This window comes from Gopherus evgoodei, chromosome 1, assembly GCF_007399415.2.
Source record: "Gopherus evgoodei ecotype Sinaloan lineage chromosome 1, rGopEvg1_v1.p, whole genome shotgun sequence".
Lineage (NCBI taxonomy): Eukaryota > Metazoa > Chordata > Testudines > Testudinidae > Gopherus > Gopherus evgoodei.
This window is the reverse complement of record NC_044322.1, coordinates 117,136,307-117,150,701: the sequence shown is the minus strand read 5'-3', so window position 1 is coordinate 117,150,701 and position 14,395 is coordinate 117,136,307. Positions and strand designations below refer to the sequence as shown.

At 42.7% G+C, this 14,395-nt stretch overlaps 2 protein-coding genes across 6 annotated transcripts in view; both read left to right on the top strand.

The window, feature by feature from the left end:
- The window catches only part of LOC115655047 (mitogen-activated protein kinase kinase kinase kinase 4-like), a 162,049-nt gene extending 158,695 nt beyond the window's left edge, over nt 1-3,354 (top strand). Inside the window, exons 6-7 of the mRNA XM_030570110.1 lie at nt 1,066-1,157; nt 3,267-3,354. Of these exons, the coding sequence (XP_030425970.1) occupies nt 1,066-1,096 (31 nt within the window). The 3' untranslated portion in view covers nt 1,097-1,157; nt 3,267-3,354. The remainder of the gene's footprint in view (nt 1-1,065; nt 1,158-3,266) is intronic.
- MAP4K4 (mitogen-activated protein kinase kinase kinase kinase 4) overlaps nt 3,309-14,395 on the top strand; it is a 94,980-nt gene continuing 83,893 nt past the window's right edge. For all 5 annotated transcript variants that reach the window (XM_030570068.1, XM_030570097.1, XM_030570088.1 and 2 more), the window contains exons 1-3: nt 3,309-3,396; nt 7,949-8,003; nt 13,039-13,117. In XM_030570068.1, coding sequence (XP_030425928.1) covers nt 7,985-8,003; nt 13,039-13,117 — 98 coding nt within the window. In that variant the 5' untranslated portion in view covers nt 3,309-3,396; nt 7,949-7,984. The remainder of the gene's footprint in view (nt 3,397-7,948; nt 8,004-13,038; nt 13,118-14,395) is intronic.

Below are 14,395 nucleotides of genomic sequence, written 5' to 3'. Positions count from 1 at the left end.
TCATAGTATGTTCGTAACCTCTGCAAGGAGGAGTTTCCAAACGTATTGTTTGTCATACTTACTAACGGTTTAAAAAAGACGAGCCAAACTGGTCAATGAGGTTTAATGAAGAACATGTGTTAGAAAAGACTGTTTTACAGCAATTTACTGCTCTTTTAACCTTCTGTAACTGTAAAGTTAAAAAAAAAAAATTAAAAATATGTGAGGGGAGCATGAGCAAGCAAGATGATGCCACTAGAGAGTAAATTTTCCGAATTGATTGCTGGAGAGAAACCAAATCAAGTCAGTTGCTGAGACGTTGTTCTTGCTCCACAAATTGCAGTAAACAGTAAAATACCACATACGTCGTCCTCCTCCTCCCCTCCACAAGTCTTGTGCAGTGTGATGCTTTGGGGAATGCATCCAGGTGCTGTAGCCACAAAAAGCACCATCTGCTAGTAGGTTTTGTTTCATTTGGACAGTATAATGCTGCTGTTTGTTTATGTGGTGTGTTTTGAAGGAGAAATGATCAGAGATCAGATTTATGGAGGCTAAACAACAGAACTGTAACTTTGCAAGTGTGCTGTTGTCTGTTGCCAGTATCCTTTATCACCAAACATAAATTGTGTACCCCCTTTTCTTTTTGTGAGATATCTCCATTAAAATATAGGTGGGTGGGTTCATTCCCACGCTACATTCTTGTTCTTCTAAGGGTGACTCTGTGTGTGACTGAACTCCAATTTCATTGCATTGGAACTTCATGTAATCCAAAATTCCCTAAAAGCTACAGCTAAAAGCATTTGTTGGACTCATTTGTGTACAGTATGTGCACAACCTGAGGCCTTCCTCCCTGCTAGCTTATGAAAATGTAGGCAGGTGGGCAACGCTGCTAGAAGTCTACTGGTGATCATGTTTCATGCATTCAGGACAGGACCCCAAGAGCCCATGGAGAACGGTGTGAGCTCTTTTTTAAAACAGCTCCCAGGGTAACTAATTAAGTATGTTGTCTGTGTCAACTCAGACTTTTTATGAACTGTTGCTACAAAGCTAAGAGGCCTAAACTTAGATGCCTTCCTTTTTAATGAAGGGATTGCACATCTTCATGCCCACCATGTGATTCACCGGGACATCAAAGGGCAAGAATGTATTGTTAACAGAAAATGCAGAGGTGAAGCTTGGTAAGTAGGCAAGCATGTTCACTTCCTGGTTCATGTATGTTTTTTGCTGTTCCCTAACTTTATTTGACCTCTTAGGAATTTGGCATGCTCTTTAGTACAGTAATATACCTGTGTCATTGCTGCAGTCTGAGTCAGGGACACTGGCCTTATTCCCTCCCTGTCTGTCAAGGAATGCAGGATTCTTGAGGTTGTTGCTGGAGATCGTTGGCTCTCATATCATAATCAGTGGGTAGATCACTCCATGTCCTTTGCTTATTCTTGTATGACTCTACAGGTCAGCTTTGAGCCAGAATTGGTTCTGCTTCCATTGAATTTGGCTAGAAGCCAATCGCACAAAATTAGGACATGGTGGGTTTCTTTTTGTATCTGCATTCAGTTCAAGAAGTGCTGGCTGCTCAGGCGCCAGACCCCAACACTTAAGTAATGTGTACAGCACTCACAACTGGTCTGAGGCAGAAAGTCTAAGTTGGTTCCAGCCCTGGACTGCCTGTTTTGGAACATTTGAAGCTATTATCATTCCTGGCCACTTCTGTTCAAGACAGAGAAGTTCAAATGACATCTGTTTCTTTTATCCCGTCCCAACCACTTACAAATTAATTTCTCAACATGTACTCTGTAGTTAGTGGTTTATACATATTGAGGTTTAACTACATGTTTGTTTTGATACTCGTCCTCCAGGCTCACATGGGTGGGATGCTTCCATGCTGATTTATTTTGCCTTTTTCAATTACTGCACATTTTAATGTTGTGCATTATGTTTGTACTGTAAGGTTGTCACCTTTTGGTGAAATATAGACCCAAGGTAAGGACCTCCTGTCCAGCACACACCTTCCTTTTAGATGGAACGCTGAAAGATGCCTTGTATGCTGGGATAAAAGTGTTCCGGGGAGCTACTCATTTCTTGGTCTTCTAAGCAGGACACAGCAGCTCCTATACTGTTGGTTTAATAGGGCTTGTCTACACAGGTTTTGCACTGATTTAACTAAATTGGTAGAAAAACAAATCTAGTTAAATTTCACACCTAATACCAGTGTTTCTCAAACTGGGGCTGCTGCTTGTGTAAGGAAAGCCCCTGGTGGGCCAGGCTGGTTTGTTTATCTGCCCCATCCGCAGGTCCAGCCGATGGCGGCTCCTGCTGGCTGCGGTTTGCTGCTCCAGGCCAATGGGAGCTGCTGGAAGCGGCGGCCAGTACGTCCCTCGGTCTGCACCACTTCCAAGAGCCCCCATTGGCCTGGAACAGCGAACCGCGGCCAGTGGGAGCCGCGATCGGCTGGACCTGCAGACGGGGAAGGTAAACAAGCCGGCCCAGCCCACCAGGGGATTTCCCAACACAAGCGGTGGCCCCAGTTTGAGAAACACTGCCTAATATGGATGCAGTCACACTATATAAAGGGGTTTGTATCTATATAGTTTGGTGCATTAAATTTACACCTACCAAACAGTTTAAACCAGTATCACCATGTCTGTGCAAGGGCAGTTGCATCAATTAATAAAATCGTTTTCTACCAATTTAATTAATCAGTAACTGCAAAAGCTGTGTCTAGATGAGCCCCGAATTGGTACCTTTTGAACTGTGCTCCGCATTGCTTCCCACTGTGCCTCATTCACATGTATTAGGACAGGAAACAGTCCCTGTGAGCAGTACTTGATTTCTCTCCTGGATTTTGGGCAGAGAGAGTGAAGGACCAAATGGTGGCCGAGCTAACCTGCTGGTGCTGCCTCACCATGAAACATCTGTGGAACGCAAGGTCGCTCTAGATAAGCCAAGACACCTTGTCTCATGATTAATGGAGATAGCAAGTCTCCCTTTGCCCCCAAGACAATATGTTTGCATCTGTTTTCTCTGCTATGGGAAGGGATCTCTACAGATAATGGGAAGACTGCACTGGCAGCCCAGTGAGAGGTCCTGAAGAGCTGTTGTGTTTTGCTTTTTCTCCTGACTTCGTGGGTCTGATGCCTGAGGACACTGGCAGTGCTGAGTATTAACCTTAATGGTTTCTCTGAACATGGCTCTCCCACATAGGTTTATTTTCCAAATTATCTTAGAGAAGTAATCACAGCATGTTTTTTTTCCCCTCTTATTTTATTTTATCTTTATTCCACCCACAGTGGATTTTGGTGTTAGTGCCCAGCTGGACAGGACGGGTTGGCAGGAGAAACACATTTATTGGAACCCCCATACTGGATGCGCCAGAAGTATTGCCTGTGATGAAAATCCAGATGCTACTTATGATTACAAGTAAAGAAAGTCCTGTTCTCACAGTAATAATTAGTGATATCTAGTGTCTAATAACCATGGTGAAGCAGCTCTTACATTTCTCTCTTACTTTGTCTCCTTGTATGGTTGTGAGAGTGATTTTCTTGTAAAGGTAAATCTGTATAAGGTGAGTACAAAGAACAGATCGTTACTAGATGATCATAATTAATAACACTGTATGTGTAACTTGTACTGCAGTAGCTTCTAAGAACCTCAGTCAGGGAGAGGGATCCCCTTGTGCTCAGCACAGTACAAAATGTTGTAGAAAGAGTCTAACAAGAAAATTTGTTTTCGATTTCTTTAAATATCTTAGCATTTTAATTTGTTTACTATATCCTGCTTATTCTGGTAATGTCAAAACAATACATTTTAACATTTTGCTTAAATAGAGCCCCCATCTGAAATGCATCTTTTTGACAGAATAGAAGAGTTAAGTTACAATATAATAGAGAAGGAGCTGGTTAAAGCATGCACTGTCCTGGTTTGAGAGATCATTTGAATGTTAATCACTGTGGCTGGGCACAGCTCTCCACTTTTGTCTTCCTGCACAAATGGTTTTACCACCTCTGGTTTGTAACCCACATCATCTATTTTATTTTTGTTATATCAGCCAGCCAACACCCCTTTACAGTCCCATGCAGCAATTCTATTTAAATGGACATACAATCATCATCCCCTTTTACCAGACAGAAGAGAGCTCTCTACACAGAGGTCTCCCATTACGTTAGCCTTGCTGGCCTTTCTCTCTCTCTCGCACTTCCTTCTTTTCTACACTTACAGTTAATGGGCTAATTATCTCCTTAGTTCTCCCCAGCTGAGGCTGGTCTAATAACTAGTCAGTCCTTACTTCAATCAAGCCCCCTCCTGGAGTGGGGGGAACTAATTGGATTTACAGTGACCAGAGTGCTGGTTCAGCTGCTTGTTCTCAGCACTCTGTCACAATCACATAGAAGATTTATCCATCAAACATATATTTCTCCAAAAATTAATTGAACACAACTGGTCCTGCACTGAGCTACAAGCATCAAATCTAACCTCCTTAAAAGTAAAATTGGCTTGATGGAATTTATACCAATTTTTTGTTGTTGTTTTGCTACATCTTCTAAAGCTAAATTTCTTTATAGGAGATTTCCAGAAAGCTTCTAAGTACCTTTTAGCTTGTTTCAGGGAGCCACAAGAGAGGGAATAAAATATGAAATGTGTTTTTAATCTTTACTCAGACTAATGAACTCTTCAAACATTAAAACTAAGAAAGGTAGCTAGGAAATGTGAAAGTCTGTGATTATAGTTACATCAAGAGCATTGGAGCTAGTGCATTGGGGTTGATACTCATGTTAGATATATAAATGTCCATGGTTGATGATATGCACACCTGAACATCTAGCTAGGGGTACGTCTGCACTAGAGGATTATTCCGATTTTTACATAAACCGGTTTTGTAAAACAGAATGTATAAAGTCGAGTACACGCGGCCACACAAAGCACAATAATTTGATGGTATGCGTCCATGTACTGAGGCTAACGTCGATTTCTGGAGCGTTGCACTGTGGAGAAAGTGTACTAGAGAACCAGTGTATCAGAGAACCAGAGAGCACAGTTGCTCTGTGTCAGATCCCAGAGAAATGATGAGCTGCATGCCATTCTAGGGGGTGTCCCTGCAACAACCCCACCCGTTGCTTCCCTCGTCCCCCAACCCTTCTGGGCTACCGTTGCAGGGTCCCCCCATTTGTGTGATGAAGTAATAAATAATGCAGGAATAAGAAACACTGACTTTTTAGTGAGATAAAATGAGGGAGAGGCAGCCTCCCGCTGCTGTGATAGTCCAGGCAGTACAGAATCTTTTCTTTAGACATGAAAGGGCAGGGGCTGATGGAACTGAGCCTCCAGTTGCTATGATGAGGACAGTTACCAGCCATTCTGTACCATCTGCCAGGAATGACCGGGAGTCATTCCTATTTTTACCCGGCGCCCCCGGCCAACCTCACCTGAGGCCAGCCAGGAGCACTCACGGACTGATAATGAGGACGGCTACCAGTCCTGCTGCACTGTACCGTCTGCCACCGGAGAAGGGAGGGGAGAGGATGCTGCTGTTCATTACCCCAGCACCGTGTCTACCAGCAGCATGCAGTAGACATACGATGACATTGAAAAAAGTCAAGAAACGATTTTTTTCCCTTTTCTTTGACGGGGGGGAGGAGGGGGAGTAAATTGACGAGAAATACCCTGAACCACCCCGGACAATGTGTTTGACCCTACAGGCATTGGGAGCTCAGCCAAGAATGCAAATGCTTTTCGGAGACTGCAGGGACTGTGGGATAGCTGGAGTCCTCAGTCCCCCCTCCCTTCCTCCATGAGCATCCATTTGATTCTTTGGCTTTCCCTTATGCTTGTTACACGGCACTGTGCTGTGGACTCTGTATCATAGCCTGGAGATTTTTTTCAAATGCTTTGGCATTTCGTCTTCTGTAACAGAGCTCTGATAGAACAGATTTGTTTCCCCATACAGCGATCAGATCCAGTATCTCCCGTACGATCCATGCTGGAGCTCTTTTTGCATTTGGGACTGCATCGCCACCCGTACTGGTCAGAGCTCCACGCTGGGCAAACAGGAAATGAAATTCAAAAGTTCGCGGGGCTTTTCCTGTCTACCTGGCCAGTGCATCCAAGTTCAGATTGCTTTCCAGAGCGATCACAGTGGTGCACTGTGGGATGCCGCCCAGAGGCCAATACCGTCGATTTTGCGGCCACACTAACCCTAATCTGATATAGTAATACCAATTTCAGCGCTACTCCTCTCGTCGGGGAGGAGTACAGAAACCGGTTTAAAGAGCCCATTTATATCGATATAAAAGGCCTCGTTGTGTGGACGGGTGCAGCATTAAATCGGTTTAACGCTGCTAAAATCGGTATAAATGCGTAGTGTAGACCAGGCCTAGGGTTGAGCCCATTTGTCTTGACTAATAACTTTACATATTCCTTGCCCTGATTGAGATCTGTGGAAAAAATTTAATCCCTTTCAGGATGGAGTTGGTAAGACATAAGGATGAAGGTTAAAGTAAGATAACAGACCTCAATAGATAGAAATTAGTCTGAGGGGGAGAAAACCCCCGAACTAATCTACATGTTTAATAATTAAAGGGGATCAAATGTAAAGGAATTCCATGAGGCATACAAAACCTGTGATTTATGCTCATGTCTCTTAAAACACTCCCTTATTGCTCCTGATGTGAGGTAGAGGTGCTTCACATAAAGACATTTCAATATCCTCCTGCTACATATTCTATTTCTTAGAAAATTAGTGTTTTACAGCTTACTTTAATCATTGCAACTGATGGATTGAGCCAGAACAAACTGGTGCCTGGTTGGGAAGCTTCTAGGGCCTGAAAATGGAGTTGTTCCATTGCTTGGAGCTAATGGTGAGCACAGAAAAGAGTTTGTTCACCCATTCCAGTATGTCTTGCCATATTCTAAGAGGATTATCAACCTGGAAGCTCTGAGCACTATTTTTCTCAATGGTAGTTCTCTTCCCCACATCCTGAATGGGGGTAATATTGTCTCCTGTCAGGACCTATTGTAGCCCCTTGAGCTCAGTTCCATTCCAGGACTCTTCAGCAGTTATTTATTTTTGGTGTTCCTATGGTGGAAGAGAATCTCTAAACCATAGTTCTGATTCAGCAAGGAATGTGGTTATCCTCTGGTCCTAGTTGCTATCCAATGCCAATATCCTGAAAGATTTCCATTCCAGGATCCCCCTTGTGTAATGACACACACAATACGAGACTGCTGGGATAAGGTGCTCACTCTGGCCACCAGTGGTCCATGGAACACTTCTTACTTTTCTTGGGCACATGGCTGGTTGCCTGTGTCTCCTGGCATTAGGAATTTATGCTGCTAAGACACGTTCTAATTTTATTGGGCAATGTAAAGGTAGAGGTTTGGCTGAACTGCCAATGAGCAATGATGGGCTCAATTTTTTAAAAAAATCCCTGCATAAAAATACTGTTAGATTATCAACAGCAGAAAAGAGTTTTTAAAATCTAATTTTTAGAACTATTTTTTTAAAGGTTTTGTATTTCTGATAATTAACACATCTGAAAACTGACTTCTTGGTTTCACTTTTGTTTCTAGTCTATGCATTTTCAAAGTCTCATATGAGGGCTGCAATGTTTGGATTGCCAATACTACTGGGGAATGTTTACCTCTTACAATATCTATATTCAGAGAAATATAACTTTTTTTCAGAACTTAACTTTTGGGCAATTATGATCTAATTATGTCTTGAAATGTCCTTATATGAAAGTGTTTGATACTATTAAGAAATTGTGTGCGGAATTGTATGTGTGTTTAGATAACACAGATGCTGTATGGCATCATATCTGGCATTTTATATTAGGGCTAAAAGAAGAAAAGCCATTTTAAAAACTGTTTAAATAACCTTGGTAGCTGATTTTAGTTTCTTACCTGCAGTTCATTAGTAGATGCCATTACGGAGTATGACAACATATCTACTAACATATGGTCTCTTTCTTTGCAGAGTGACCTTTGGTCATGTGGCATTACGGCCATTGAGATGGCAGAAGGAGCTCCCCGTAAGTGATATGTGTGCTTTTTCCTAAGGGGCTCATTAAGACAGAAACATATACTTATGAGTTGCTGGTTGTAATTCAAACCCAGTTTTGAGGTTTCTGAAAATGCACTGTTGGTGTATCTATACTCCTTGGTTTTTCCTGCACCATAAATATAAAATCCTATAAATGGCAACTCTCTTGATAAAGATACTACTACAGTGTGAAAGCATTACTGTGCAGCGATTGTAATTGTAGTAATGTAATAGCAATGACAGGACTATTTGGAAGTCAATGGGTCTGTAAACTTCCTGACCATGAGATATATTGGGCTTTGGAATTGTGTCCACATGGAAGTGGTGGAAGCCCTATTGCTTGGGATATTTAAAACCAGACTAGGATTAAAAAATGCTAAATGTGTACTGGCTTGAAAAATTTTGCTCTGTCAGGGAGATAGACTGCATGGCTTAGTAGGCCCTTTCTATCTCTGATTTACATGAGTCTGTGTAATGGTAACATTCTTCTTGAACTCTGAAACTTATCTATTTAAATCTCTTATGAATTGTTTTTATTTTCATTGAAGACTTTTGGAAGACAGTGGTTTAAATTATAGATTTAGCTATAACACTGTCAGTGAAGAACTTTTAAAAGCAGACTATCTGAGTATTTTCAGCTGTCAAGTCTGATGATTTTTGAGGGTAAAATTAAAAACTAAAAATGCCTAACTTTTCCATGGTTCTTTTTCCTCCTTCACGTCATCTGTGAAGATTAACAAAGCATTAAGCTGACAGCAGCAAGGGGAGCAAAAAACAAGAACTGAATTACAAAAAAAGAAAAATTCTTATCAATTTTTTTTAAGTAATTTTTATTTGTAAAACTGCAAATTGTCTTTTTTCCTATCACCCCATTCAGACATTCAGGGGTGTTGACTTTTGTCTAACCTCAAAATGGTAGCTTCATCGTAGCCCATACTTACAACTCTGATTTTTAAATCTAACGTACAGCTTAGTGTTCTTATTCACATTCATGTTTTAAGAGATCGGATGGGTTTTTCTCATAATTGCACATTTGCATGGGTCCCAATCTACAGAGGCTTCTCCCAGGATGAATCAACTAGCACAAAGCTAACAGCATTAGAACCACTATTTCCTTATTAGTTTGCATGTAACTGTAGTTCTTTAGGTTTCTTAAACCACTTTTTGGTTCAGATCATGTGCATATTTTTTGCTCTTCATCCCGTGCTGGTCCCTATTGTATTCCACTGAGGGTTTATACATGTGCACTGTGTCTGGAGCCAGAGATTTTGGAAGTAGTAGCTTCTGTTGGTTCGTGCATACGCCCTTGGCTCACCTCATGGTTTTGTCTGAGGTGACAAAGGGAGGGGCAGACCGATCACGTCCCCAGTTTCTTCTTACTGCTGCATGGTCTGGGTTGGAATTATAAGTGTCCTCTTGCATGTGACGTGCCTTAAAAATATACAGTTGAACATAGTTTTTAAGAGTAGTTTACTGTTTCTGTTGTTTTGTAGTAGTTTTTAGTAGTTTGCTAATTTTAGGAGTAGAATTAGGGTTCTTCCTGGGGAGTTTTGTTCCGTGTGGACCCTCCCACCCATACCCACATGTAAGTACTGGACTATGCTGAAAACCTCAGTCTTGAAAATCTGTGCCTCCTGCTTGCATTCCTTCTCGGTCTGCAACAAACATCAACGCTGCCTCTACTGGCTTGGAGAAGCTCACATTGCATCCAGGTACAGTATCTGCCGTGCTTTCCCCAGCCATACCTGAGAAGATTGGGGCTCTCTGCCTCCGAGAAACCCCTCATAGAAGTCGCTGTGAGACCTCATTCAGACCCTTGTCTGGGGTAGCCTCCACTGTACATCGGCCTGAGGCTGCCAGGGAGTGGCGCCTCCAGCTATGGAGTCCTGAAGTCAGCACTGGTGGTACCACCCACTATGGATCATCGCCAGGGGTCTAGCTTAGAGGTAAGGAAGCAATGTGGTACTCTCTTCGCTTCAGTGTCGATGGACCACGACAGGTTTGTGTGGGGGGTCCCCTTTCTCCCTCTTCTCTGGAACAGGGCCGATCATCACGATAGCATCCATCATAGGATGGGGAGCACACACAGATCACATGACACAGGGAACATGGGACCCCCTGGGAATACAGGATGCACATCAATATTTCAGAACGTCCGGCCTGCAAGGAGGAGTGCCGAGTATTTCTCCCATACATCCATCCCCATCATATTCTTACCATGTCGGACACCACTACCACTTTTTACCACATCAACAACAAGGAGCACAAAATCAACTGCGCTCTGTATGGAGGTGATCAACCTCTGGAATTGGTGCATCACCCACCAGATCCTGTTATCTGCAGCCTACCTCCCAGGGTCTCAGAATGTGATTGCAGACTCTCCCTCAGCGATGATTTGTGGGAACTCCATGACACCGTAGTAATGTGATATCTTCGACCAATGAGGGATTCTGACCAGGACCCTCTTCAAACTCTGCAGCAACAACAAATGCAGCACTTACTGCTCCATGAGGTAGTGGTCCCTTCCCTCAAGATGATGCGCTCAATACTCTGCTGGTCCGGAGACCAAGATTAACTATGCCTTCTCCCCTCTACAACTCCTCCACGAGTACTCCACAAGATCAGACAGGTCAGAGCAATGGTCATCTTGATTTTCCCATGCTGGCCCAGACAGTTCTGGTTTCCCAACCTACTCCACATATCAGCTGGTCCCCACTTTCTCGAAGCTATTGAGGCAACAGCACAACAGGATCAGATATGCAGATGCTTCACCTCAGGGTGTGGTATTGAGATGGGCATCTTCTCTAGAACAGGTGTGCTCATGAGAGGGGTAAAACATCCCCTTGAGCAGCAGGAAAGAGTCCACTAGGTGTTCCTACCAGGCCAGTGGAACCACTTCACCCCCTGGGCCCAGCAGAAGGGGCTTTCCCCCTGAAGAGGTGCTGATTCCCCTATTTCTGGATTACCTCCTGCCCTTGAAGGCTTTGCATCTCTCCCTCACGATACATCTAGCGGCAGTTAGTGTCTTCCACTCCTCCATGGAGGGACCCTTTGTATCCACACACCTGTTGACTGCGAGGTTTCAGAAAAGCCCCATCGCACCCTGCAGCCTATTGCTCCCTAGTGGAACCTTAACCTCGTTCTGTTGGCACTAATGAAACAGCGTTTTGACCTGCTGGCTTCATGTTCCATGTCCCTCCTTTCCATGAAAGTTGTCTTCCTTGCAGCTGTCTCTCTTCAGCAAGAAGGGTAGGTGAGCATGGGACCATAATGGCAGACCCTCCTTTCACCACTTTCCATTAGGATAGTGTCTCTAAACCTACACCCCAAATTTCTGTCAAAGGTCATATCCAAGTTTCATCTCAACCAGCCCATCCACTTACTGCTTTCTTTGTGAAGCCTTGTGCTTCAGAAAAAGAACGACAACTTCATACCTTCAACATCCATCGGGCCTTGGCCTTCTACCTGCAGAGGACAAGACCGATCAGGAAATCTCCTAGATTGTTTATCACTATAGTTGAGAGAGTTAAGGAACAGGCAGTCTCCACACAGAGACTATCTAAATTAATTTTGGGGTACATTCCACTGTGCTTTCAGCTGTCAGAATTGCCTCCTCCCCCCGGGGTGAGGGCCCCTTCCATGAGAGCCCAGACTTTGACCATGGCCACCCACTAAGATGTGCTGGTTCAGGACATACATAGGGTGGCCATGTGGAGTTCAGTACATACCTTCTCTATGCATTACGCTTGGGTGCAGGACTTTGCTATGGACGCCTTATTTGGCATGGCTGTCCTCCACTCAGCTGTTCCATCCTCATCCTCACACCCTCCTCTGATGTCAATACTGCTTGTTAATCACCCTCAGTGGAATACAAATAAGGATTATCATACATAGAAGAAGAGGAGGTTACTTACCTGTAATTGGAGTCCCTATCTCTATTCCACTTCCTGGCCTCCTTCGCCTCTGCTTGCGGATCCACTGGATTTGTGAGGGATAAGGAACTGGAGACATGGTCGGTCCACCCCAACCTTTTATCACCTCTGATGAAACTATGAGGTGAGCCAAGGGCACACAGAGTGGACCAACGGACATTACTCTTCAAAATCTCTGGATCTGGATGCTGATGGACCATATAACTCCAGTTACAAGTAAGCAACCAGATAGGGACCATATATCTCCAGTTACAAGTAAGCAAACTCCTCTTGTTTAATTAAATCTCTGTCACTGGGCTCCGTAAGCCTGTGTGGTGCGTTTCACCTGGTTGGATTTGGTGACTGATATTACTTCATGCTAAACTGTTGCGTTCAGATTGGCCCCCTTACAGAAGAGCTCACAGTGGGGTCTGTTGGGGGAGGAAATGAGTCATAATGAACCCCTCACCGGTATCCTCTCTGGTCATTCCTTTAGGTTTGTGCTCCCTGTAGGATATTTTGAGAAATCCATTGCCAAGCATGGGAGATAAGGGCCATCTGCACAGAGTCCTTTGCCCCCTACCATCTCTAGCCTTCAGCACCTTCTTTTCCCCTTCACTCATTGGCAGTAGTGTTGAGCTGAAGTTGAGATATCAGGATGTCCTCCTTTGCAATGGGGCCCCCTTACTCCTGGCCTCATTTTGGCCCGCAACCTGCTATGTCTCTACCCCTGTCACCTTTATGGATCCGTACACTACAGAGTGCCCTTGTGTTTGGAGAACGGTGTGGGGACAGTGCTGCAGAGGTGACTGACTCTCCCTTCCATGAGGGAGATGGAGACTTCTGGACAGAGGTCCCCATCATGTTTGGATCTGAGGGGATAATCTAGGCCTTTATTTTTGGCTGCATTAAACTCAGAGTTAGGGGCAGAACTTTTGTCTTAACTTTTGCATTTCAGTTTAATTCTGCTTAATGTCATTCCCATGTCCATCACGTGTAGGGGTTGATGGTGGGGAAATGTCTATGAAAATGTAATAATTCTGAAGTGAAGACAGTGAAAATGCAGAATCATGAGAAGTGAAAAAACAACTGAACAAATTTTTTTTTTTCCAGCCCTCTGTGACATGCATCCAATGAGGGCGCTGTTTCTTATACCCAGAAACCCTCCTCCACGGCTGAAATCCAAGAAATGGTATGTAGAAGCTACTGTGTTTTCTGTAGTCTGTTTCATGTTTCCTTTACAACATAGCACTTTCTTATCTTTTATTTCATGAGATGCTTTTTTGTTACCATTTCCATGAACTGTAAAATAATTTAGGCTGGCTAAAATCAATCTTTTATTATCTTCTGCACTATTAAATCAAAGCACAAAATGAGATGTGCATTGAGTATTTTTAGCTCTATTTTTTTTCCAGCAAAATTTTGTCTTTTGAATCATGAGACAAAAAATGAACTGTTCTGTTGACAGAGCAGCATCATATTAAGGTGACAAATTATACCACAGTTCAAAGACTAGACTTCTGCTGCATTCCTAATATACAATATCTTTTCTAAGATACAGTATTATAAAGAAACAAGACAGCGCCATTGACTTCTAGATGCTGAGTTGAAAGGAACTATTAAAATTAATGAAGGCTTTTACTATAATTATTGCAAACGATTGAAATTGTTCCTCTTGCCAGCTGGGAATAATCCCTTAACAATACAGGATTTTCCTCCCCATTATTAGACACAACTGATTTGTATGAAGCAATAATTTTCACTAGAATGAGGGTTTATGTAGTTTGAACATGATAACCTTAAAATCATCAATGAAAGCTTCAGCATTAAGAAAAGTAACACTTTACTTTTGCTTTCTTCTTAAGTGAAGGAAAAGTGTGCGTGAGAGTTTGTTTCATACAAGAAATATGCCCTCGGTGAATGGAAATTGTATGACTATGAGGTTGAATGCCAGAATCCTGTCAAAAAATAAATTAGTAAAGTGGTGTGACCAGTTACACCGATCTATAAATAACATAATTAACTCTGGTGCACTGGATCATTGTTTGGAATGCTGGAATGACTTTCTCATACAGTAATTACTATTGGAGCATCTGTGTGAGTGTGTTTATTTAAAATAAATTTTTATAAAACATGGAGTTTATGAATTCATATCCATTCATAGAGTTTTGAAAGGATGAAAAAATGCTTGTTTTAGGTGTAAGCATTATCTGTAGTGTTTATAACACCAACATTGCAGCATTTTGTGCATAAGAATCAGAATGTTAAACTGGCTAAAAACAGCAGTGGTACTGATAGTGTTTTTACTTAGCGAGGTGAATGAAGGGCAAAAAGTAAACAGGATAAGTGATGAAAAAATACAATTTTAAGCATTATTTTCACTCTGTTTCTCAAGTTTTATTAGAAACAGAGATAAGGAAAAAATTATTCTGAAAGTGTCTCTTTAAGCATGCCTCATGTACTCCTGGGG